The sequence below is a fragment of the Symphalangus syndactylus genome, chromosome 7, assembly GCF_028878055.3.
Source record: "Symphalangus syndactylus isolate Jambi chromosome 7, NHGRI_mSymSyn1-v2.1_pri, whole genome shotgun sequence".
NCBI classification, from domain to species: Eukaryota; Metazoa; Chordata; class Mammalia; order Primates; family Hylobatidae; genus Symphalangus; species Symphalangus syndactylus.
In genome coordinates, this window is record NC_072429.2 from 110956267 (window position 1) to 110982302 (window position 26036).

At 33.4% G+C, this 26036-nt stretch overlaps 1 protein-coding gene across 3 annotated transcripts in view; it reads right to left on the reverse strand.

The window, feature by feature from the left end:
* The window catches only part of CSMD3 (CUB and Sushi multiple domains 3), a 1218611-nt gene that overhangs the window by 9853 nt on the left and 1182722 nt on the right, over window positions 1-26036 (reverse strand). For all 3 annotated transcript variants that reach the window (XM_055287089.2, XM_055287087.2, XM_055287086.2), the window contains 7 exons: window positions 22750-22923; window positions 21749-21822; window positions 14449-14560; window positions 11867-12046; window positions 9216-9281; window positions 4693-4851; window positions 1604-1716 (listed from right to left, as the gene is read on the reverse strand). In XM_055287089.2, the coding sequence (XP_055143064.1) occupies window positions 1604-1716; window positions 4693-4851; window positions 9216-9281; window positions 11867-12046; window positions 14449-14560; window positions 21749-21822; window positions 22750-22923 (878 nt within the window). The remainder of the gene's footprint in view (window positions 1-1603; window positions 1717-4692; window positions 4852-9215; window positions 9282-11866; window positions 12047-14448; window positions 14561-21748; window positions 21823-22749; window positions 22924-26036) is intronic.

Consider the following 26036-nt stretch of genomic DNA (forward strand, 5'->3'; position numbering starts at 1 on the left):
ATGGATTTGAGCTTATTTGAGAATCACAGCTTATTTCAGAACCACTTGCCCCTCTGAGAGTTTTGGACTTCTGACAAGAGAAGTACATGCTCTAGGCAGCAAGTGCCCTTTCAGACTCTGCCCCAAAATGAGACGATGACACATGAAGACCTGGACTTAATACCACAGCCTCAAGTAGTGCCTCCACAGCTAACCGATTACAAATGACAAATAACTACATACTTATTATTGTTTGACCCAGAGGCTTCATGGCTATGTCTAATGTTGCCAATGCTAAATACCACATGCACCTTACATTTGTATAAAATATTATATTTAAAAAATACTTTACATGCCTAATGTAATTTGATCTCATAAGTAAAATAGGAAATGTTACATTTCAGCAATTCCTACTACTAAGTAGTAAAGTGATATATCCTGAAGTTTGTGTTAATTAATAGCAATTAGTTACCTAAGTCATGAACATTATTATAAAAGTTGTAAGAATCTTGAATCCTCACTCTAAAAAGCAAAGGATACCAAACCACCCCCACAAGTCTGACATTTCGCAGCAAGTGACTTATTCTTTATTATCAGACATTATACTCTGGGTATGGCCACCCTAAAAAATAAAGTACTTCTAAGGAGAAGCTCAAACTCCAATATTTTAATGAATCAATTCACTTTGTTTCCTACATAAAATAATACAATTAAACAATCTGAGTGCATTGAAGATTTGAGTCAGTTCCCAACTCCATGAATACAGAATGCAGAAATAGGATACTTTTTTTCCTCAGGAACCAAACTTACTGAAGCCTACTAGATAGTAGGCTTCTTGAACTTACTGAAGGCTTATTGAAACTTATCGAAGGCTACTACATAGTAGCCTATGACCCACTACAGTATCTTCTTTCCCATTAAGTTTTCCTTATGAAAAGAAGGCTTGGTACTTGAGAGGATACAGTCAGATCTCTCATGCTGACTCTTCAGCAAACACTCCTGGCCCTTGTGTTTTCCACTGTCAGTCTTAAAACTCCACTCACATAAATCACTTAATAGAAGGAGTGACTCCATGGTGAAGCTACAGTAACTATCTCCCCACAGGAAGCAGCTCACATAAGTTCCTTTTCATGGACTTTATATATAAAATAGTCTAAATTCATGCTTCAATATAATGGGAATATTTAATTTTCTGATGTACTTTGTAAATATGTTCCATATTCCTTAAGTAGTAGTGGTTCCAAAGATCGAATTATATTTTAACCAGATTTATTTATCACAGTGCTGACTGTAGATGGAAAGTATTTGATGAAATCAGTGAAAAACTAAATGCAGATCAGCACACAAACACATACACACACCCACATCCACCCATAACCTCCCCCACACACACATACACTCCCCTCCCCACACACACACACACACACATGACAAAAGTAAGCAAAACACATCAGAATCCAGTATTCCTAGGCTTGTACTTTAGAATACTAAATATTGATATTTACTAATATATATGCATGTGTATGTATTCATAATTAGCTAAATTTAGAAAACTCTCCTTTCCTGGACAAGATACAAATTTATCATTAAAATCAGCAGCAGATGTTAAAATAACTATACTTACAAAGCCATCCATTGCCCAATTTTCTTCCTTCATTTTCTTCACAGAAGCATGAGCAGGTACTTTAATAAGATATATGTGTAACATTAGGCGAGCTTCCTGGCTTTTATATACCCCTGTAAAATGCAAGGACATTTTAGTCTACTTAACTTTGTAAATAGTTATACTTCATTTTATTATCTATCATTCCTTAAATAGATTATGTAAGATATGTAATAAAAAAAAAGATACAAAACAAGGGCAAGTCAAGGATGGCTTAACCTATAATGCTCTTTGCAAATCCTGTAATATACATTGATTTATCTGTCTTCTGAAATCCTCAACTTATTTCTTAGTTGTGGGGTTTAAATTACCTATGCTATCACAATTAAGCACTAGTGTTCTTTTTTTTTTTTTTGAGACGGAGTCTTGCTCTGTCGCCCAGGCTGGAGTGCAGTGGCGCAATCTCGGCTCACTGCAAGCTCCCCCTCCCGGGTTCACGCCATTCTCCTGCCTCAGCCTCTCCGAGTAGCTGGGACTACAGGCGCCCGCCACCATGCCCGGCTAATTTTTTCTATTTTTTAGTAGAGACGGGGTTTCACCATGGTCTCGATCTCCTGACCTCATGATCCGCCCGCCTCGGCCTCCCAAAGTGCTGGGATTACAAGCGTGAGCCACCGCGCCCGGCAGCACTAGTGTTCTTAATAACATCATTCCATGATAATGAAAACAAAATGATTTCTTCCCACAGTCAGATTCTAAAATTTTCAAGCATACAAATCCAGTGTTAAAATTCCTGATATTTTCCTTAATAACAACTCAGTGAAAAACAGTATTCTAGGTGCCGCTTGAGCCACAAAGATGAATATATGTTGTTCCTATCTTTAATAATTTCCAACAAAGTAGGAGGTATAAGTAAGGTACACAGCTAAATCAAACACATGAGAGAATGTGATAAATTAAAAGCCAGACAGAGATCATTTCACACAGGAATGATCAAGGAATAGTTATTAAGGAAAAGCAATGGAGGGCCAAGCATGGTGGCTCATACCTGTAATCCCAGCACTTTGGGAAGCCAAGGCGGACAGATCGCCAGAATCCAAAAGTATGAACTTAGGAGTTCCAGACCAGCCTAAGCAACATGGCAAAACCCCATCTTTACAAAAAATACTTTAAAAAATTAGCCAGCCATGGTGGCACGCACCTGTAGTCCCAGCTGCTCAGGAGGCTGAGGTGGGAGGATGGCTTGAGCCCAGGAGCTGGAGGTTGCAGTGAGCCGACATGGCACCACTGCACTCCAGACTGGGTGACAGAGCACGACTCTGTCTCAAAAAAAAAAAAAAAAAAAAAACAGCAACAGCACGGCATTTGAACTGGTTCTTAAAAATAAAGTAGGATTTTTAGTTTGGGAAGGTAAATACAAGCAATGACATAAGGAAGAGAAGCAAAAATATATACAATGATTTTTACACAGTAAGTGTTCCAAGGGTAGCAGTAAGTTGGAGTGAAAAAATGTTTAGGGAAATAACAGAAAATAGGATCTAAGAAAAAATCTGATTAACCATTGTTTAAAACTCGGCTGTATTCATTCATTGTAACTTAATTGTTCACCTATGTAATAGGGCACCATAATATGCAGGGAATGAAAAGATAATGGACATACGTGCTAAGGTAAATTATAATCGATAGGAGGAAGATATAAAAGTAATCAATAATAATATTGCTGAAAAATTGCTACAATTGGTTTATATGGAGACAGTAAGTGAAAGCAAATTAATCTAATTCTTTGTCTTTCCATATATAGAGAAAACTCTTGAGTTTATCTAAATTAGAATAAGTATACATTTATTTTGGGCTCTTTTATAGAAAATAAAGAAAAACTTTGTTAACACATCAAAGTTAAATAAAGCATTAGTCACAATTTAAATGTATTTGTCTCATTCATTTAAAGCTTCTTTCGATTAATATAATGTAATTATATGTATTTGTAAAATTATACTACATATTAACTTCTAATATTTTTACTTTGTGTTTAATAGAGGATCATTCAATAATAAGAATGACACTCAATATTCATTCTAAAATTTATAAAATCAATGAATATAATTTTATTTTCCATTTTTTACAGCACAAATTATTTCATTATTAATATTTGTATGGGTTATATCTATACAGACAAGAATTTTACAGTTTATATTTCATATTTGCAATATAAAATATCATAATGCCTCATTTTAAAAAATGAGAGCAATTATAATTCAGATGCATTAATTTGAAAATATTTATTGAGGCCTATTTTGTTTCAGATGTTCTGCTAGCCTCTGCAAATACAATATTAAGTTGGAAGGCAAAGAGCTTTCTTAGAATTTATTTTATATTGTTAGAATATAGACACATAATAAATAATAAATATAACAAATATAATTTCAAATATTGTAAAGAAGAAAACAGGGTAAGGCTGCCTAAAACTAAGAATATGTCTGACAGCATTTGTAATACAAAGGTTCCTTTAGGTCAGGTCATTGGGAGTATTGCTTGAGGAGGTGACTTGTGAGAGAATATCTGAGTGTTAGGAAAACCAGTGCAATCAAAGATAATGAGATATATTGTGCTGGACAGAGAAAACAGAAACTTAAGGAGATTGACCACGTTTTGGTTCCCTTATGCCTGTTTAAACAAGTGTAGCTCTATCTTTATTTGTCTTAAATATTGGATGTCCATCTATAAACATGGTCATTTGAAGAAATAGTTTTGTGGCCACAGAATAGCTGAGAAATCAATGATTTGGTCTCCGTGGTTTTATGAGAATAGAGAAAGATTTAGTTGCATTCATACCTAAATTAAATGTTATGATCTAATATATGACATCTAATTCTAGCTACCAAAAATTATTTAAATAACTTATTTTAAAACTAGTTTTATATTTCTGTAATAATATCCATTCATCAATCCAAAAACCAGAAAACCTTGGTTCTGAGTGAATATGAATGTCATCAAAAGCAAATGTATCAAAACAAACATTTCACCATATAAAAAGCATTACTAAAAATGATGAAATCATAATAGAAATAAAGTCATGAAGGTATATTTCGCTGCTGTTTTTATTGCGATACCTGAAAGTAGCAGCTCCATGTTGCGATTGCTCAGTGTTGCGTTAACTCTCCCAGTGGAAGCATTGAAACTAGTAACTGTCAAGGTCATGGGTTGTTTCCTTCCTTTGAAATTGTAAGAGCCTTTCCATATATAATTTTGGGCAAATACATCATCAGGAACTGTGAATAGATTAAATATACTACACATTAATTTTACAATGCCATATAAATATAAGCATTAAATAGAGTATTAGTTTATTGAATGATGTATTGCTAAATAATAATGTTGAATGTGTGTTACAAAATTAATTCTTCATATAAAAATGTTTCCATTTTTTAGAATAAATCAACATTGTAATAATCTAGATTTGTTCATATGTTATCAATAAGAGAGAAATAGAAAACACCATGTAAAGACATTAGGTTTATTTTTCGAACCCAGGTAAATATAAACTTATCTTTGGTCTTTTATGCAATATATTTCTTTCTGAAGGGAAATAAAATGATTTCACAGCACCATGGCAGTAAAACTACACCCAAGTCCCAAGGGGCCTGCTTTTTTTCTAGCAGTTGGAATAGATTTTTAAGAGGAATAGCAAAGAGTTAAACCCTGCCTTTGCAGAAAGGTCCTGCAAAATTATCATGAGACAGTGCTTCCGTGTTCCCCCTTACAGAATACTGAGTTTAGTTCTTCTAATAACAGATGCTCCTGCAGAAGAACAGGGCTGCACCATATTGACAGCTTTGAGGTATACAGGTATTTTTAGAAATTGTCACTAGTATTGTTGGACTCTCAAGGATGAGAGATGAATTGTGGTAGAATCAAAGAACATTCTAAAGTTTATAAAATTTTCATCTAAAGAAAAAACACTATTTTAGATACCAGCCAAAAAGACTTATTGTATTTATATAAATTATTTATGTAATTTAGAGTTATATAAATTAGTTATGTCAAAGTCTACACAGCTCCTGGGCAGCAGCTAAGAGAAGCTGCATTAATCCTATACCTCACAGCATAGCACATCCCTAGAAATCAGCTATTCAAGGGACCCAACCCTCTTTGGATGAATGAATGAATGAAGTGGATTTAGGAAAAAGTCCTTTTTTAAATTTGTCTAACAAGTTATTGATGATTTTTCATCTGACATATGCATGTATCACACTTCTTACCAGTCAGATCACAGGGATTGCCATTACAAGCTGTGTATTCTCTGAATTCTATTAAACCAAGAAAGCAAAACCACTGTAGCGGATCAGCATAAAAATACCCTAAGAGTTGAGTTTTTACTGAATATTTCAGTAACAACTAAAATTTCTATTTCCATGAAAATTTATAATCAATATAGCTCCTTACTTTGATACATGCTCCTTACTTTGATACCATTGCCAACTTCCATTCTTACCACTTTGGAGTAATGTAACCACTGTGTCTCATTCATGATTTTAAATGAAATACTGCTGAATGTTTTCTCATATAACATGCTATTTGCCATATAATTTTTATAAATGATTTTACTAAAATTTAGAATTTGTTAAGAATTTTTAAAAATTATAAATAGGTGTTGAATATTTTTAAATACTTTCTTTTAAAATATTGCAATTATCATAATTTTTTGCACTTTAATTTCTTAATGTGATACATTACTTTAAAGGATTATTTAAAACTAAAATATCCCTGCATAGCTATGAAGAATCCAAATTGGTTCTGATGGGTGTTAAAGCAAACTAAATATGGCCTGAGAAGGATGCCATAGTTCTATATTTGAGTCCTTGTAATGAACTTCAAGCCAACTTAATAGGTAGACAAGACTGAAAACCTAATTTAGGAGTATGCACCTGTAACAATAGCTGAGACTTGGCCAATCCCAGCAGCTGTACTTCTACTACTCGTACACTGCTGAGTGTTCAAAATGTGTTCAAATAAGGCAAACACAGAACTGTAACCAATCTAGTTGTTTCTGTCCCTCCCTTCTGCTTTTTGTACCTCACTTCCCTTTCTTTGTGTATAAATTTATTCTGACCAAGAGGCATCCCTGGAGTCTCTCTGAATCTTCTGTGATGCTGGGGTCTGCTTGATTCACAAATTGTTCATTGTTCAATTAAACTCCTTTAAATTTAATTCAGCTGAAGTTTTCCTTTTTGCATGGGTTACCTTTACTACAATGTTGAATTTGATTTGCGAGATTTTATGTAAGATTTTCTCATCTATAATCCTGAGTCAAATGGGCCTGAAATTTTTCTCCTTTATAATATCTTTATCCGAGTTACTAGAGCTATGTTGAGCCTAGAGAATGAATTTTATTGTCCAGAAGAGTTTTTATAAAACTTGAAAGATCCATTCTGTTCCTTTAAAATGTGGTGGAACTTACCAGTAGGGCCACATAGACCTCATTTTCTTTGTGGAAATAATTTTAACCAGTTCTTTATTTGCTATAAAATTATTCACATTTTCTTTTATTACTTAGTTCTAGTAAGATGTAGTGTTCTAATAATTTGTCTGCTTTGTGTAAATGTTTTTAAATGTTGATAATTATTGATAGTTTTCCCTTAATATATTTTGAATTTCATTCATCTACTCTCTATGTAGTTATGCTCCCATTTTCTTTGTTATGTTATTTTTACCAGAAATTTTTCTACTTTGTTTCTGAAAAGAACAACATTTGGTTCTGTTGAGATTCTTCTACTGTTTTGGGCGGTTGCTTGTTTTTATTACTACACTGATTTCTGCCCTGCTACTCTGTTATAGTCTTAATATTTTCTTAATAGGTGCACAACTAATTAATTCCGAGACTTCTCTTTTCAATAATGTAAGCATTTAGGGCTACAAATTTCCCTCTTAACTTTCCTTTTCTTATAGCCCTCAAGCTTTGATATTTCCATTTTTCAAAGTAACTAAATTCTAATATATTTTCTGTGTTAATGTCTTCTTTAATTCATGAGTTATTTATTAGTACTAATTTTGCTCTGAATTTCCAAACATACAGGATTTTTTAAATTACATATTTTCTTATTGAACTTTAATCACATCCTAGTCAGATATGAGCTATGAAGACTAACTTTATTTTAAAATTTGTTTAATTTTATTTATTATTTAATATATGAGCAACTTTTTACAGATTTGATGTGCTGGAGCTATTATTCAGAGTTTCCATCTGGTCCCAAATCAAGCATTGCCCTTGGAAAATTTGGGGCATTGATGGACAATTATGGTTTTCTGACTCCATTGCAAACAAACTCTGCCTTAATTTTATGTATTCTTTGATTGCCTCAATGGCATTCAGCATGTTTTCGACAAGTGTTGAATGTATCAGTATAAGTCGCAGAGCTTGGTGGTCCCTCCACTTTTATAGCATGTACATGGGGCACTTCTAAATCCAACTAAAATTAGATCCTAATGTAGTTCTTGGCCCAATACAACCGAGAGAAATCTGTTTCCAAGGTGAAGATCAGATATTATGCTCTTATTTTATTGGCAGCTTTTAAATAGTATCACATAAATAAAATACTAATACTGAATAAGCGTGATATGGTTCGGCTCTGTGTCCCCACCCAAATCTCAATTTGAATTGTACTCCCATAATTCCCACATGTTGTAGGAGGAACCTGGTGGGACATAATTGAATCACGGATACTGTTCTCATGGTAGTAAATAAGTCTCATAAGATCTGGTGGTTTTATCAGGGGTTTCTGCTTTTGCATATTCCTCATTATCTCTTTGCCTGCTCCCATCCATGTAAGACAGGACTTGCTCCTACTTGCCTTCCTCCATGATAGTGAGGCTTCCCCAGCCATGTGGAACTATAAGTCCACTTAAACCTCTTTCTTTCTAAATTGCCTAGTCTTGGGTATATCTTTATCAGGAGCGTGAAAATGGACTAATACAAAGCAACTCATATATTGAGCCCTTACTATGGGCTAAGAACTCTGCACTTCATTTGTATGAAGCTTATTATATAATTATTTAATTATTACTTCTTTTGTATAGAAAAAGATATGGAGACTCAGATTTATAAAATAATTTTTCCAAGGTCACAAGTCAGAGAGTGTATAAGATGGGAATCACATCAAGGTTGTAGGGCTTTAAAGTTTATGTTTTTATTGATTGTGCTAGGTTTTCTAATTTGCTTTTTAAATCAAATAATTGAAAATAAACTAGTCAATTTCTAGAAGTTACTGATCTTTATTCTCATACCAAATGTATTTGGATCCTTTTAAAAACATATACATTTAAAAATTTTAAATAAGACCTCATTTTTAATATTTTAAATGAAAGTATTGCCATTATGCTACAGTCATTTACAGATACTCTTTAAGAGAAATTTTAATATTTTTAGCAGACAGAACTATGAACATTACTTTTGGAATACTAACATGTCACTGTATTACATTGCTTTAAATTCAACATCTTGTGAATTATCAAATTCAAGACAGTCATAGTTTTTTATATTTAGGTATATTTTTTAAATACACAATTACAATGCCAAGAAAACAGTAGACCATTTTTAGAAATAATGAACTCTAGAAAAACAAATGACATTACTAACCACTTAGCTTTGGGCTGGGTGTTCCCAGTGCAGGTCTAGGATCTTTCACCAATATTTTAGAACCAGCTATGAAAAGAAATAAAGGTGTTTACAAAAGTTGATGCAATTAATTATATACACATACACACACACACACACACACAATGTGATGCACTGTCCATTTTATTCTCTGACATTTCACATAGATAGTTTTCTCTAAAATGTTCCATTCATCACAACATCTCAGTCCCCTACTCAGCACTCGTTATGTAACTAATGATTTCAATAATTATTCCCATTACTGTATATTGGCACAAGGGGCAGATTTGTGTTGCTTTCTCATCTTGGGATGTCATTTCTTATTTTAGAGGCATAAGCCAAAGTGGAGACAGTTGCCTCTAACATGGAAGTTGAGAGCTGAGGGTTGTTCTGAGAAGGCAAAAACTATTTGGGTAGGGTTTACATTTAAAAATCAAAGTTTGTTGAGATAATTAAAGATGTCATCAGAAATTGGATAGACTTAAAGGTAAAATCTTCAAGGTTTTAAACCAAAACCAAAGGTAGTCCAAAACCAAATAAATCATGTAGGATGTAGAAGTGACTGGAATATTATAGGAGCTATGACATGAATGCCTTGTAAACTATGTATCCTAAGAACAATGCAATGTCTTAAAAGACCGTAAAAGGATGTGATTTGGGCAAATGTTGCTCTGGCTGCAAAACAAAGAAAACTTTGGAAAGGAGCAAGTACGGATATGGCTAGAGAAGTTGAGAGACACTGCAGTAGTCCCAGTAGAGATAATGCTGAGTTAGAGTATGATAGTAGTGACAATAAACCAAAAAGGGGAACAGATGGAAAAGCTATTGAAATTGTGGTGATTTGGAGGGATAGGAAAATATCTAAGGAGATCACTAGATCTCATGTGTAACTATAGGACGGTAATATCACTGAGAAAGGGAATAGCAAAGGGAAACTATATATAGAGAAGAAATGTATGAGTTTAGTTTTGCATGTATTGAGTACTGAAATGCCACTGAAGAATTTCACTAGCAATATCAAGCGAACAATTGAATGTGTGTGAAGCTAAAATAAGATAACTAAGCTAGAATTATTAGTTTGTAAGTAATCTACACAAGGACTGCTGTTGAAGCCATTGGCTTGAATGACATCACCTAAGTGAATACAAGATGAAACCAAGAGATGGCTAAGCACTGCATCTTTAGAAAATCGTAAGTAGAAAACAATCAGTGTATAAAGGAAATGGAGAATGGATACTCAGAATTAGGAAGGAGTAAAACATTTACTCATTCAACAAATATTTATTGAATGCTTTTCACATGTAAGGTACTGATTTGTGTTAAAATTACAGTTGTAAACACTTTGAGTGAAGTCTCTCATGAGATTATATTCTAGGTGAAGGGGAGTAGATAGGAGGACAGGAGAGTGGAAGCAGATAATTACAAGCAAACAAACCAAAGAATAAGATCTTCTCATACTACAGGGATTTCAATCATAAAAAAATAGAAAGAAAAATAGCAGAGGAATGTTCTGATAAAGAAAATGAAAACATTTCAAGTAAAAGAAAGTAATTGTCATTTATAACAGCTGCATTAGATAAAACATTAGAAGGCCTTACAAATAGGTTTTTTGGATATAAGGAAATGGATTTTGTCGATGACCTTACCAAAAACACTAGAAAAACTTCCTTTACTCCTTCTTCTGGCATTATAACCTTTTTCCAAAAGGAAATTGTCCTGACCGAGCAGCAATAGGGTGGACACTTCACCCAGATCTGGTCCAAATATTAATACCATATCACCCTGGCTGAGTAATGGATTTGGAGATGGGCTCCATTCAAAATTGTGGCAAACAGAATCCCAGATAGTGCTTTCCTGACCAAAACTTTGGGAAGGACTCTTTCTACTAGGGTTACTCTGGCAGAGTAACCTAGGCATTATGGTAGCAATTTTCCGTATTCTAATGAATAGTGTACCCACATAATTTATGTTCACTTGGTACCTCTCTGACCTTATTTGGAAAGAAGGTCTTTGCAAATGTAATTAACTAGAGATCTTGGGATAAAATAATCCTGATTTTAGGCTGAGTCCCAAATACAAGGACTGGTATCCTCCTAAGAAGAGGAGAGCCCACACAAAGATACACAGAAAAGAAGGCCATGTTGAAATGGGGCAGAAATTGGAGTAAGGCTAGGAGCCAGTGAATACCCAGGATTGTCAGAAGCTATGAGAAGATAGGAAGAGGCAAGGAATGGTTTCTGCTTAGAGCTTACAGAGGGCACAAGGTCCTGCTAACACTTTAATTTTGGACTTCTGGACTTCAGAATTGCGAAGGAATAAATTTCTATTATGTTAAGCTACCCAGCTTATGGTACTTTGTTATAAAAGCCCTAGAAAAAGAATATACCTACCTGAAGAGATAAGTTGAAGATAGAATAAAGGCAAGAAGTAACATTCACATGGGTAAAAAGCTATGAATAGACTCATAAAATGTATATGCCTCTGGGTCCAGAAGTGCTTACATTACTCCTAGACTTGGAGTTAGCCAACAAATTTCCCTTGTTCCTGTGCTAATTTGAGTTGAGTTTTTGTCTGGAGCCAAGGAAAGCAATATTACAATCTTTTGCGTTAAAGATTCTATAGAGAAAACTTACCTTCACAAATGGGAACTTTTCCAGTCCAGGTGTTATCGGATCTACACACTCTATGTTCCGTTCCACCTGCTAAGAAGAAGCCAGGCTGACAGGTATAAATCAGTGTATACCCATGAGATGGAAGGTCCATCCCTACTACATTTGCATGCGCAGGAGTTTCTGGCTGTTTACAGCTGTGGGCTATATTAAGAGAAGAGAACAATGTAAATTTTCTATAGATATGTTAAGAAAAATTTGAGACACGAGTCACAATCTATTTTAGACATACTTCAATGCCTTCATATACATATATCTTAGAATAATTATTCTAATAAATCACAAAAATGTTTCAATGCAAATATACTTATTGATTTCATACTTTAGCATTTCCTAATCCACCATTTGTGGAACACTAGTAGATGTTAAATAAATTGAGAAAAAAAAAGACATTGTCAATAACCAAGCTCACAAATGTACGCTTTACCATTTTAGAGTCACACATTCTAGAGAGTCACAAAAACCAGCATTTTAAAGGATCTGTGAAGTTCTGTGGTAAGATACCTTTTAATGTTTGTCAAGATCAGGTTTTCCATATGAGTTTAGAAAATATTATTTTATAAATTTTAAATTCATTATATTTATTTTAAATTAAAAATCTATTTTCTATTGTTAAATAAAACCACACCTAATTATATTGCTCTGGTATTAATACTTCCCAGTAAAAGTACATTTTAATAATTTTTTTACATATGGAATTTTCAGGCCATATTTGGATCCGTATGCTAGAAGTATCATTCTGTTCACCTAACTCTGTCTCCTTTTCTCCATGTTTCCTTCCACTCCTCATTCTCTACCTTGATTGCACCATATCTTCCCCTTATTTCATCGGTTTTATGTCTTATGAAGACCATTTCTTTCTCAGTCAGAGATAAATGCTACAAGAAATTTTTCCCCTGAAAGAGATAGCATTTTTTAATCATTTGTTCGTAGATACACATCCATAAAAGTGATCTCTGAAAAAAGTGTTCTGTGAATAAATTTTAAAAAACAATATTTTTCATTTGTTTCTTAATGGAGTTCCATAACAGTATAAATAATAGCTAACATTTTTTTACTCCGTGTGCTAAACATTGTGTTAAATGGCTTTTTTTGTTTTTGTTGTTTTTGAGATGGAGTTTCACTCTGCTGCCCAGGCTGGAGCACAGTGTCATAATCTCGGTTCACTGCAGCCTCCACCTCCTGGGTTCAAGCGATTCTCCTGCCTCAGACTTCTGAGTAGCTGGGACTACAGGCACCTGCCACCATACCCAGCTAATTTTTTGTGTTTTTAATAGAGATGGGTTTAGCCACGGTGACCAGGCTGGTCTCAAACTCCTGACCTCAAGTGATCTGCCCACCTCGGCCTCCCAAAGTGCTGGGATTATAGGCGTTGCCACCGTGCCTGGCCTAAATGGTTTATATTTAATATAATTCAGTTAGTGAAATGTAATCCTCATGCAATAAGTATTGATGAGGAAAACTACAGTCTGTCTCTACTGCCGTCTTAAGCCCTATGCTATGGACATGTTAGAAACTTTGAGATGCTTCACAGTGACAGATGCTGTTTAACTTTATTTAAACTATCATATCCCAACTGGAGGACATCAAAGAACCATGGTTTACTATGAAATACCTAGTTACAGCCTGCACAGCTGTTTTAAAGTACACATTCTGAGGAATTCTCCTTTAAGGAATTTTCCATATTTAAATATAAGCCAACAAGGCACATAACATGGCATCTCTGTGGAGTGTTCTCCTGCTTTAAAGTAAGCTGCTGGTCCCTAGGTGCCCCCACAATCATTTGGATGGTTCTGAACAGGCATAGAGTAAATTCACAGGGCTTGTGTAGGCTTCAGCAAATCCTAAAAGCTAGATACCATCCTAATAAGTGTTTCCACTCCAGCTTACTTTTTTCCATTTTTCACCAAGAAACATAATTGAAAACGTAAGGGAAGAGATTTGTTAAAAAGGCAACTGCAGAGAAAGAAAAGCCAAATAGCTGACCTGCTAGAATTCATTTCTAACTGTATGTCAGAAAAAGTTATTTAGTGGCCCCAGGCTTTGTTCTTATTTAATCTGTACAGCAAGTGCTCTCCACTGAGGATCAGAGAACATATAAAGGAAATTCTAAAATTGTTCTCAAATTTTTGGCTAAGTGCCCATGAATATTTCCTTTCATAGATGTTGTTAGTTTCCCCAGATTCTCAGACAATATTTTCACAAATGATTTTTAAAAATTAGAAGCTGTTAGATTGGCGCCTCGGGTATTTTAGATTACTTCAGACTGATAGGTGCAGATCTTAAACTAAAACCTAAACTAATCATCACCTAAAATTACAAAAAGAACAAAATTGTGCCTTGTGCTTTCTGACTTACTTAGAGAGTGCTTCCCAATGGCCATGGGTTTATGATACAGTAATAAAATTACATACATAAAATATGTCTTTTAATCTAAAAGTCAATTTGATACACCTATAGGTGTAAATTTATTTGTATACTTGGGAGAAAAAAATGCATACAAATTCTTACCCATGATAACATTATTTCTTATCCATAATACTTACGTATGCATTCAGGCTGAATTCCACTCCATGTAAGATCAGGGAGGCAGGTGCGTGTTGTAGACCCTTGGAGAAGGTGTCCTTTTTTGCAGTGGAACTGTACAATACTTCCAACCTATAGCAAATTAAAGAGAGGAAAAAAATATTCCACTATACCTTCAAATATGGCAACAAATAGAGCTTGAGTGAGAAAATGCTATCAAGTGAAATTCTGTATGGTAGAATTGGAAGAAAAAAAGAATTGAAATCTGATTTACAATAAAATGGGAAAAATTCAAAACTAAAAAATAAAATCCTGGCTTTATTTGTTTACATATCATCATCAAATAGTTGGGTCCTTAGTAGATACATAGATACCAAGTTTTTTGCCATGGGAATTTGAAGAAAATAAGACACCAAAAAATTCAACAAGCTATATATGAATACAAGATAGAGAGATAGTTAGGTAAAGATAAATAAATGAAGCTTTATAAAAATAGATATAGAAATAAATATAGCTAACCACATAATAAATAAATAAATATTGAAGGTGAAAAATGCAATATGAGATTAGAGACAAAGGTGGTTACTGAAGGTGGTGGTGATAACAGAAATATACAATGGAAGATATACTGTTTGTACTAGCTTTTAAGGGTATAGTAATTAGGAGAATATCTAGGACAATGGCTTTCAAAGTGTAGTCTCTAGGCCAGTAATATCAATGTCTCCTAGGAATTTGTTAAAAATGTCAATTCTGAGGCCTTACCCCAGACACATTGAACCAGAAACTCTTCGGGTAGAAAAACCAACAATCTGTTTTAACAAGCCCAATCTATTATTAACAAGTAATAAACACTAAAGTTTGCAAATGACTTATAGAAAAGTGGAAAAGATAATAACATGATGAGAAATGTATGTTGGTTAAAACATATATCATTTGCTTTAGGGGAAAAGAGAGCATATTAGATTGATTGACATTTATTGTTTACAAAGTGAGCAGAGCAGGTAGAGGTTTGGGATAAGTGGGAAGCGGGGGTATATAGTAAATAAGAAAACAAATCACCAGAGTAATGTACATGTAGTTTTAATTCTGGATCTCACTTTACTTGAATAAGTCATATCTCCTATCTCCTCTTTGAGATGTAATTTCTCATTTATAAATAATGATGATAATATTATTTGTATTGAAATCTGTTTTCAGGATTAAATGAAATAGAATTTATACTCCACTCCACCCCAGGATGACACTCAAGTTTTAAATAAATTATAGGCATGATGCCTAAATTGGAGACATAAGTAAGAATTAGTTTCTGAAGGGTCTCAAATGGCAGGGTATGGTATTTAGAAGAATTAATAGTAGTAATTCTAATTATGAGGCTGGCACTGCCATTTTACATTTGAGTGGATAAAAACTGTACGAACTTGTGGCAGTAAGCCTGGGGAAAAATGTCATTTCCTCAAAACAATTACAAGAAAAAAATCAACAAGATTTACTGAATGATTAGAGGCGGAGGATGAGATAAGGGATATTTAAGGTCTGCCACTTTGGACTTCTCCAGTAATTGCAGTCTGAGAAGGCTCGGTCACAGTTTTAGGACATATCACTCAGATCCTGTTTTCTGCCTTCCCCTTAATTCCTACTCCCACTTGACAGGACAATAAGAAGCTAAGCTTGAGACGATATAATTTGATACCAAGATTCCATTTGAAACTTCAGACTCTGAATTCCACCATATTTCATATTGTTATTATTACCCAGAACTATACTAGGCCAGAAACATTAAATTCCAAAATTCTTTATCTGACAACAACCTTTTTTCTTCATGTTGTCTCATGCTGTGTCTTCCATGAACCCTCACCTTTGCCTCTAGAAGATCTCTTACCCCTGGACGCCCCATTTTCTCTAGGCTGTTACATTGATTGATTCCAAGAAGCACCATTTGCATTTTATTCCTTATAACCAGAGTCCCCTGACTTGTGCTCCAGAGCATGCCTTTCACATTCTTTCTGAAGTTGCGCAAAATGGTGGTACGGGTTTTGATTTTTCAGTATGGACTAGATTATGTTATATACAGTTTGCAGTTCTATTTTTCAGTCAAACCAGTTCTACAAAACCCATCATCTCTATCAATCCAGCAATCCTTCTTAAGGTTAGAACCCAGTTAATAGTGTCACTTGTCACTAATAAATTTTCCCTTCATTCACTTCACCACCAAAACTGGCAATTTTACCTTCTAAATCTTTTTCAAAGTATCGTCTTCCTTTTTTCTCCACTTTACGTCCAGTTTTACTCCCCAATATCTTTTCCATAGGCTTTGGTTCTCACTTTAGCAGACATCACAATCACCAAAAGGACTTTGTGAAAACAGTGATAGCTGAGTGCCCCCCTCCAGAGTTTCATACTCAGTAGATCTGGGGTAGGTCCATGAATCTATATTTCCAACAAGTTCCCAGGTGAAACTGCTACTGCCAGTTAGGTGCTACACTTTGAGAATTACAGCCATAGACAATTACAATAATCTTCTAACTTGTCTCCATTTCTCAATTCATGATCCAATATATTTATTTTCTACACTGAAGTCAGAGTGATCTATGCAACACAAAGGTTTGACCTTATTATTCACCCATTAGTATAAAGTTACATTGCTAACATGACAAAGGCCTCCATAACCTGGCCACTGACCATCTCTCTAGCATCATCATTAACAGCTTACTTTACTCAAATTCTGTTCAATTAACATTGAACTTTTGTATCCTGAAATGCATGCATATTTTCATGCTATTCCTACTGCAAGGAATGCCCCTCCTAACTTTCCTCTCCTAGCTCTTACACTAAAAGAATTAGCTCAGCCATCATCTGTAGAAACCATTCCCTGCAGCAAGAAATTAGAAAAACCATCTCTTTTGTGTGCTTCCTTATTGCTTTTCATTGTTATCAGTGTTATTACCTAGCCTATGAGATCATATATTCCAGCTGACCAACATATCAAAATGTTTGCCTTTCTAGGCCGAAGACTGTGTGTACTCATCCTTGTGCACCTTGAACTTAAAAATGTGATTTGAAAATGTTGGAGCAATGGAAGGAATGGGGATGAAATAATATAAAATTACTTTATTACTTAACTTTAGAATATTTAACATCTATCAGTTCTTAAAGTGCAGTGATATCACCTCTATACTTCAGATAACATAAGGTTAAATCATTCTGTTTGTTCTTTGAAAGGTATATTTGGGTTATTTAATCAAACCTTTATATTTGTCAGATGTAAGAAATATGTTGGACCACATACACTTTGTTTTTACTTGTAAGACATTTTGCCTCAATCCTGTAAGCTTTTCAAAGTCATTATAACAACTGCTTTAAATATTAACCAAATATTATAGAATTAAAATAAAATCTGTTTTAAGATTTTTCTGTGTATCACCAACACATCTAATTAATAAGATTTTTGTCAAATTCACAAATACTTATACCTAATATCTAATAAATATTTATACAGATTTAATAATTGATTAAATTGTTTATCCAGAATTTTTTATAATCAAATCAACAAAATTTTCTCTATATATCAGTGCTTTAATGAATAGTTTTGTCAGTGATGAACCCACTTAATAGTGTATTTTACATAGTTCTCTATCCTTTCCCAATTTGATATATCCTTCTGACTGAACAACTTCCAACATGCATACTATAATTTGCTTATTTGTAGAAAAATAGGCAACAACATTCTAAAAATTTATATTATCAAATTCAAAAAATTCTTGGAAAAATAACTTATATACAATTTTTTCACCAATATTTACTAATAAAAAGTGTTATTTGTATAGCCAATATTGCAATAATTAGTATTGAAAGTTTTTATAACAAGAATTAAAAATAATCCATATCAAGTTTTAATTGCAACCAATGTTTAAATAAAAATCACTTTAAATTGATTTAAAGTACCATGTTGTATATTCTATAAATGCATTATAGAATTTTAAGATATGTTTAATTAGTAAATATCACTTATGTTGTTTAACACCTTATTCTCCTATTTTAAATGTTATATCTTAGTTCCTAAATCATAAAATTTATATAGCAAATAATAGGATTAATAGACATTTTTCGTACATTTGGAACATTCTCAATAAGCTTTATTTTCCCTTCCATGAGATTTCATGGCAAATAACACTTGGCATGCTAGAATTTTCATCAATGCATTTATTTGAATCTGACTTCTAATACCACATTTGTTTAACTGGAGCATGGTTCTTAAGAACTTTCAAAATTTATATATAATTAAGGTCTCAAAAACATATATGCTTCCTCTGCAATATATATTTTTTAAAAATAAATTTATGTTTTTCATTATGTATTTTATACAAAACATTTTACTCAAGAAAAATTGAGGTAGCTTCTAATAAAAGATATATGTAAATTAAAATAAATAAAATTGACACAGAAAGGCAAGATTATAAAAATGAAGGTATAACAGATGTGCTTAAGATGCAAGTAATTTTTGCTGACTGAGCATCAACTTTGGTCCTAGGCTTCCTGGTTTAAGAAAAGTTTAATTATTATTATTTACATTCAAAACAAGAAGACTTTAATTAAAAATAATTTTTTTACTTTCAGAATTCATGTGATTGTGTTTATCATTTAAGGTAATAAAACACTATGAAACATATATTTACCTCATTCAATATACTAAGATACTAATTTCAATTACAAACTGAAAATCATTTATAATCACTATGGTTAGATTGGTAGGGTTAAATATTTTATGGTTAAATATCTTAAGGCTAAATATCTAAAGAGCTGGATTAAAAACATTTCATATTTATAATAACTTTATGTAACAAGCCCTAAATCCAAATAATGTACTTTCCATTGCCCAGAGCTCAGTTTAATGAGTGATACAGCAGTGTGTATGTGTGCTTGTCATTTACTCCATAATTAATCCTAATGTTGCATCAATTATTTTGACAGCTGTTCTCTTCACTATCAATCTATTTTTAGACAAAATTTTTCCAATTTACAGTATTTTAATAAAAAGACAAATTATGTTGAATACTTTTTTCAATGATAGAGTTTTCATCATCTCCAGCAATGAGTGATATATTTTTGTATGTTAATAATTACTGATGTCCTAAAATCTACTATATAAATCTATAAAGAAAAAGAGAGGGAACAAATGAACACATTAAAGAGAAAATTAAGAAAACGATCTGAGTGCCTCTGGAGTTCATAACTTTCTCTTCCTCTTCCCAAAAATGGGCTTCCTAACAGCTGTGATTTTGTGTCATAACTCACTACTGGCCACCTAATCAAACCAACATAAATACGAAAGTTGGGACATTCTGATTCTCCTTGAAAACTTGGAATTGAGATTCAGATGACCACTTTCTGTGTGTAGCTGAGATGTAAATAGAAATGATTCACTCTTGGCCATATGGCCAATCTGCAGAGAGAAAATATGAGGTAGATAAACAGAAAGTAGTATAAAAAACTGAGTACTTGCAGCCAGTGCCTACACTCTGGGCTTGATGAGTCTCACCCAGATTCTTTCTTTGGGAGTCTGGACATACCTGCACAGTAATGCCTTTAGGCATTAAGTAGCTCCAAACAGTTTTTTTGTTACTTGCAAGCAATCATTTTTCTCAATGGCTCAAGATGCCTTTTGCATATAAAACCATATTCATTTGGAATTCACCAATAAATTAGTATTAATTAGAATTATATAACTATTTATTGTGTTAGATCTAGACAGATTTAGTTAACAGATTTAGTATGTATGTATATATATACATTCATACCTGCCATATGCATGTAAGAAAGCCAGTCTCCCTAATGTAAGACACAAAATGTTTAATTTTAATAGTTATATAATTGTATATAATTAGACTTTACCATATTTGAAATCTAGTCTATTTATATTTATTCATATAGAATATAATTATTTAATACCTGTTTATTAGCCCAAATAACATAAATTCAGGGTTAGGTTAACTGCGTTACATCATTTTGCAATGATTATAATAGAATCCTTAGAAAGCAGAGTTAGTGATTCTCTTCATTTTGTTGGATGACTGTTTTAAACTCCACGTTAATCATTCTCATTTCCATTATCTCAAATAATATTTACTAAAAAAAACACTCAAATTCTTTAGAAAATCAGCCTGATTTAGTACACAGACACTAACATCACAATGTTGTATTCTGTTAGAATATGTCACCAACTTGATCTGCAAACAAAGCAAGTCACATTCTGTCACAGTTCCTTTGTACATATGATGAGGGCTAGTGCTGTGCAGCTAGTTGCCTATTTTTCAGGATTTAGATCAATTGATAAAACCTTTTATGGAGATATTAATCTAAAGTTCTCTAAAAACACCAATATAACGGAGACAGACTCATTTTTACACTTTTGTATTATCTGGACAGGACTGAAGGAAATCAGAATTGGAAATGCTATCAAATCAATGTTCATACTGTGCCTGAACTGTAGATAAATGGAAACTATTTTTAATAACAAAATATGGCCCTTTAGATGAGCCCTTCCTTTAGAAATGGATGGTCTTCAGGTTCACACTGAATTTCACACAGAATAGCACAATTTACAAAACCCGGCAACACAGGGCAATTGGGTAATGTGTAAATTGGCTATTTCTGTTTGGAATCAGTATGCACTTTGGCTCCCCTTGGATCTTTTGTAACTGAAAAGTTGCTGAATCTCTACCTAAAATCAAAATTGGAAAAAGAGAGAACAAGAAAGTCAGCCACACATGACTGGGCATGCCAAAGAATTCTAATATAACAATTCAACTATGTGTTGTATAGTAACAGGTTATGGTTATTTTTCAGTAATTTCCCACCATTTTAAACACTGACAGCAATGTCACATACACAATTAGTGCTTTATTGAATAACCCGCATTTTTATATATTTGCTGTTTGTCTCAGAAGTCTCCTTTAAACTCTTTCATCTTTACTTTTCTTCACTGTCCCCACATCTTCCTGTAGAGTTTACTCATTTACTCCCTCACTCTTACTGTCTTATATACAACTCTCTAATGCTTATGGATTTTTCCTATGCTCACTGATATTTTTTGCTTTTTGTTTTAATTTATCTTTATGTTCCAGTTAGGCAATTTTATTTAAAAATATTTTCTTTTCTAATTTCCTTTACTTCCACTCTTTTGTTGTCTGTTACCCTTTTTTATGTGTTTATAAATGCAGATAGAACATGACTTTTTGTTACGTCAACAAGATTATATGCATATAAACCAAGGATGCATTCTGACCTAGTATGATGCTAAATGGACATAGCTAAAGTACTCACTTGAAATCCAAATGTATTGTTCTGAGATCCATGCCGAGGCACACCTGGGTTTTCACAAGAGGTTCGAGTGGGCTCTAAAATGAAGATTGAAAGGATATTAGTACTTTAAAATTTACAATAGATATAGTTCTCTCATAGAAAATAATTTTAAATAATCTGGGGTTTGGCACAAATGATCTAGGAAATAATAAATAATGTAAATGTAATAACATCTCTCCATAGACAGAAGCCTGTTAATCTTGAAGCAAGAAAGTCAGGTAGACTCCATTTGAAATGAATTATGAAATCCTTGAACTTTGAACCCTTCTAATATAAAAGCACTTGACATTCAACTAGCTCTGTGGATGCGAAATTAAGGAAAGATAAAGGATATGAAAGCAATGTACATGCATATAACATTTGTCCAAAGACCTTGCTAAACTATGATTTGGGTTAGGGTAATATTTCTTGGAAGAAATAACAGTTTTTTCCCAGAAATAGGACTTGATAATTTGGATTTTACTGACACCCATAGGATATTCAGGCATAATAATGGTAGGTAGATGTGCCGGTTTATTTGAATGACAGATTATTTGGTTAGTTTACCAAATATGGCATTAATTTTAGGATTACAGAAATGTAGTTACAATCATTTTGAAATCAATATATCTTTTAGATATTTTTGGAGCAAATCTAATTTCATATGAAGATTCTTTATTAACTATAAAGATCTAAGTAAAATGTTAGTACTTAATAATGTCACTACCTGAAAGTATTTTTATTTTTCATTTTACTGATACACAACAAAATTATTTCAAGTGTTTCTTCTGGAAGTTTAAAGTGCTAAAATTAATGTTGTATTTTCTACCAATATTCATTTCCAGTGCCTTCTAATTGCTTCTATATTTTACACTTGTTTTTATATTTAGCCAACTATAGTTTATAGGATAAAGAAAACCATTAAATGTCACCCCTATTAATTACACTGTTACTGTGCATAATCAGCCTTTAATTAATATTACCTATGCAGTGAGGTGATGAACCACTCCAAGTGCCATCTGCTTGACATATTCTGGTGCTTGATCCCACTAATATGTAAGGAGAATTGCAGCTAAATGAAACCTCTGACTGGTATATAAAGCTTTTGCCTTCTCTTTTTCCTTGGGCAGGTATACCAGGGTCACCACAAAACTTTGCTGGAAATGAAAAGAAAGACGCTTATATCAAAGATTTAGTATTCAGCAGAGTACACAGTTTGGAAAAATGATGACAATTAATTTGAAAATTGTACTAAAGAGATATATTATTCATAATAAAGCTATCCCAATGAAAAATTTTATTTTTTAGCTTATGTGCAGATAAACAAATACTAAATTGAAAACTCAGTATAACGTTTAAAAATTAGTTTGATTTAGATGTTTTCCACTTAGCAAGCTACCTTAATAAAGATAGAATTTTTGTACTTTTGTTGTTTTGTATTGACCAAAATCAAACCACATATTTGGATTTGTTGGCTGCCAAGTTGGAGTATAGCCTTGAAAAAGTAGGTGACTCATAGGTATCCCTGTCAAAAAGAACCAACCCATAATGTTCCAGACTGTACGCTACAGATTGCAGTGCCCTTTTACATGTATATAAAAAGCTCTGGTTATTTGTTTTATTGTACCCTGAATACTCTGAACACTCGAAGCACATATCCCAGAATCTTATTGCCTTCCTTTTCAAAATATTGTCAGTATTTTTTAGCATTTTTTAAAAGAAAAGAAGGCCATCAGAATCTAAATCTATGCAAAACTATGGAATGTCAATGTTCTACAACAAACACTGAAAAGATCAACTTGATAGGCTTTCTAAAAATTTTGATTAGATTATTCCATTCAACATACATTTATTAATTACTAAAGAAAAATATTATTCTAGGTGGTTTGGGGCACTTGAACATGTCAGTAAACAAATACTGTAGGAAATCTGCTTTTGTAGGGTTTATGCATTTGTGAGGGAAGTGAACAAACAATAAACATAATTCGCAAGTTTAAGAAAAGGTAGTATGTGAAAAAGTGGTAAGCCCTGTGGGGAAAAAGAATCATTCAGACAAAAGAGATCAAGACTGTATGTATGTGTGGTGGTGTGTGTTAGGAGGTGGGAGAAGATCTTAAATAAAGTGACAAAGGTGTCTCTCACTGAGAAAAGATTTAGGGAAACAAAATAATTAGCCATGCTGAAGTCCTAAGGAAGGGCATTCTAGGTAGAGTAAATAGCACTGCCAAAGCCCTCTGCTGGGGCATGGCTAGCTTTCTAGAGGAAGATAAGGAGGCCTGTGTGGCTGGAGCAGAGTGAGCATGAAGTGTAATGGGGAATGAGAGCAAATGGTTTCAAATATATCTGATAACCCAGGCAAATGCACCTTTTCAAATGCTTTCAATGTTTTTATTGTGGCAAAGAAAATACATAACATATAATTTATAAATTTAACCATTTTCTAATGTACTCGATTTTCAAATGTTCAGATTAAGCACCTGAAAGCTTATTTCCCTCTGAAGAAAACAAACAGCAACAACCAAATGCTTTTAAGTATAAATGTTGCCTTAAGAGGATTATAGGTTGGGTGTCCATAAAATGCATCATCCAAACTGAGAAACTTTTGAGAGTGAAAGGGGATTCTAAATGTACAAGAGATCGACCATGACAATGGGAATAAACTTGGCATGCCCGAGCCATCTGGAACGCATGTATACCTTAATTATAGACTACCATAATCTTGGCCTTAATGTCCAAATAAAACCTTCCCTGAAATTCAAGACTACACAATAAACTTGGATTTTTAAACCTCCTTTTAGTAGCATTTAAAACTTTTAAAAAATAATTAAAATGAAAAGTAATCATTAACAGCTATTTGTGACAAACCCACAGCCAGTATCATACTGAATGAGCAAAAACTGGAAGAATTCTCTTTGAAAACTGGCACAAGACAAGGATGCTCTCTCTTACCATTCCCATTCAACCAAATGCTGGCTAAATATAAAAACAAGTATTGGAAGTTCTGTCCAGGGTGATCAGGCAAGAGAAATAAATAAGGGTATTCAAATAGGAAGACAGGAAGTCAAACTGTCTCTGTTTGCAGATGATGTGATTGTATATTTAGAAAACCCTACCATCTCAGCCCCAAATCTCCTTAAGCTGATAAGCAACTTCAGCAAAGTCTCAGGATACAAAATCAATGTGTAAGAACCACAAGGATTCCTATACACCAATGATAGACAAACAGAGAGTCAAATAATGCGTAAACTCCCATTCACAATTGCTACAAAGACAATGAAATACCTAGGAATAGAACTTACAAGGGATGTGAAGGACCTCTTCAAGAAGAGCTACAAACCACTGCTCAAGCAAATCAGAGAGGACACAAATAAATGGAAAAACATTTCATGCTCATGGATAGGAAGAATTAATATTATAAAAATGGCCATATTGCCTAAAGTAATTTACAGATTCAATGCTATCCCCATCAAGCTACAATTGACTTTCTTCACAGAATTGGAAAAGCTACTTTAAACTTCATATGAAATTAAAAAAGAGCCTGCATAGCCAAGACAATCCTAAGCAAAAAGAACAAAGCTGGAGGCATCATGCTACCTGACTTTGAACTATACTACAAGGCTACAGTAACCAAAACAGCATGGTACTGCTACCAAAACAGATATATAGACCAATGGAACAGAACAGAAGCCTCAGAAATGACACCACACATCTACAACCATCCAATCTTTGACAAACCTGACAAAAACAAGCAATAGGGAAAGGATTTGCTATTTAATAAACGGTGTTGGGAAAACTGGTGAGCCATATGCAGAAAACTGAAACTGTACCCCTTCCTTATACAAAAATTAACTTGAGATATATTAAAGATTTAAATGTAAGACCTAAAACCATAAAAATCCTACAAGAAAACCTAGACAATACCCATCAGGACATAGGCGTGGGCAAAGACTTCATGTCTAAAACACCAAAAGCAATGGCAACAAAAGCCAAATTCGACAAAGGGGATCTAATTAAACTAAAAAGCTTCTGCACAGCAAAAGAAACTATCATCAGAGTGAACAGACAACCTAGAGAATGGGAGAAAATTTTTGCAATCTGTTCATATGACAAAGGGCTAATATCCAGAATCTACAAAGAACTTAAACAAATTTACAAGAAAAAAACAACCCCATCAAAAAGTGGACAAAGGATATGAACATATACTTTTCCACAGAAGACATTTATGCAGCCAACAAACATATGGAGAAAAGCTCATCATCACTGGTCATTA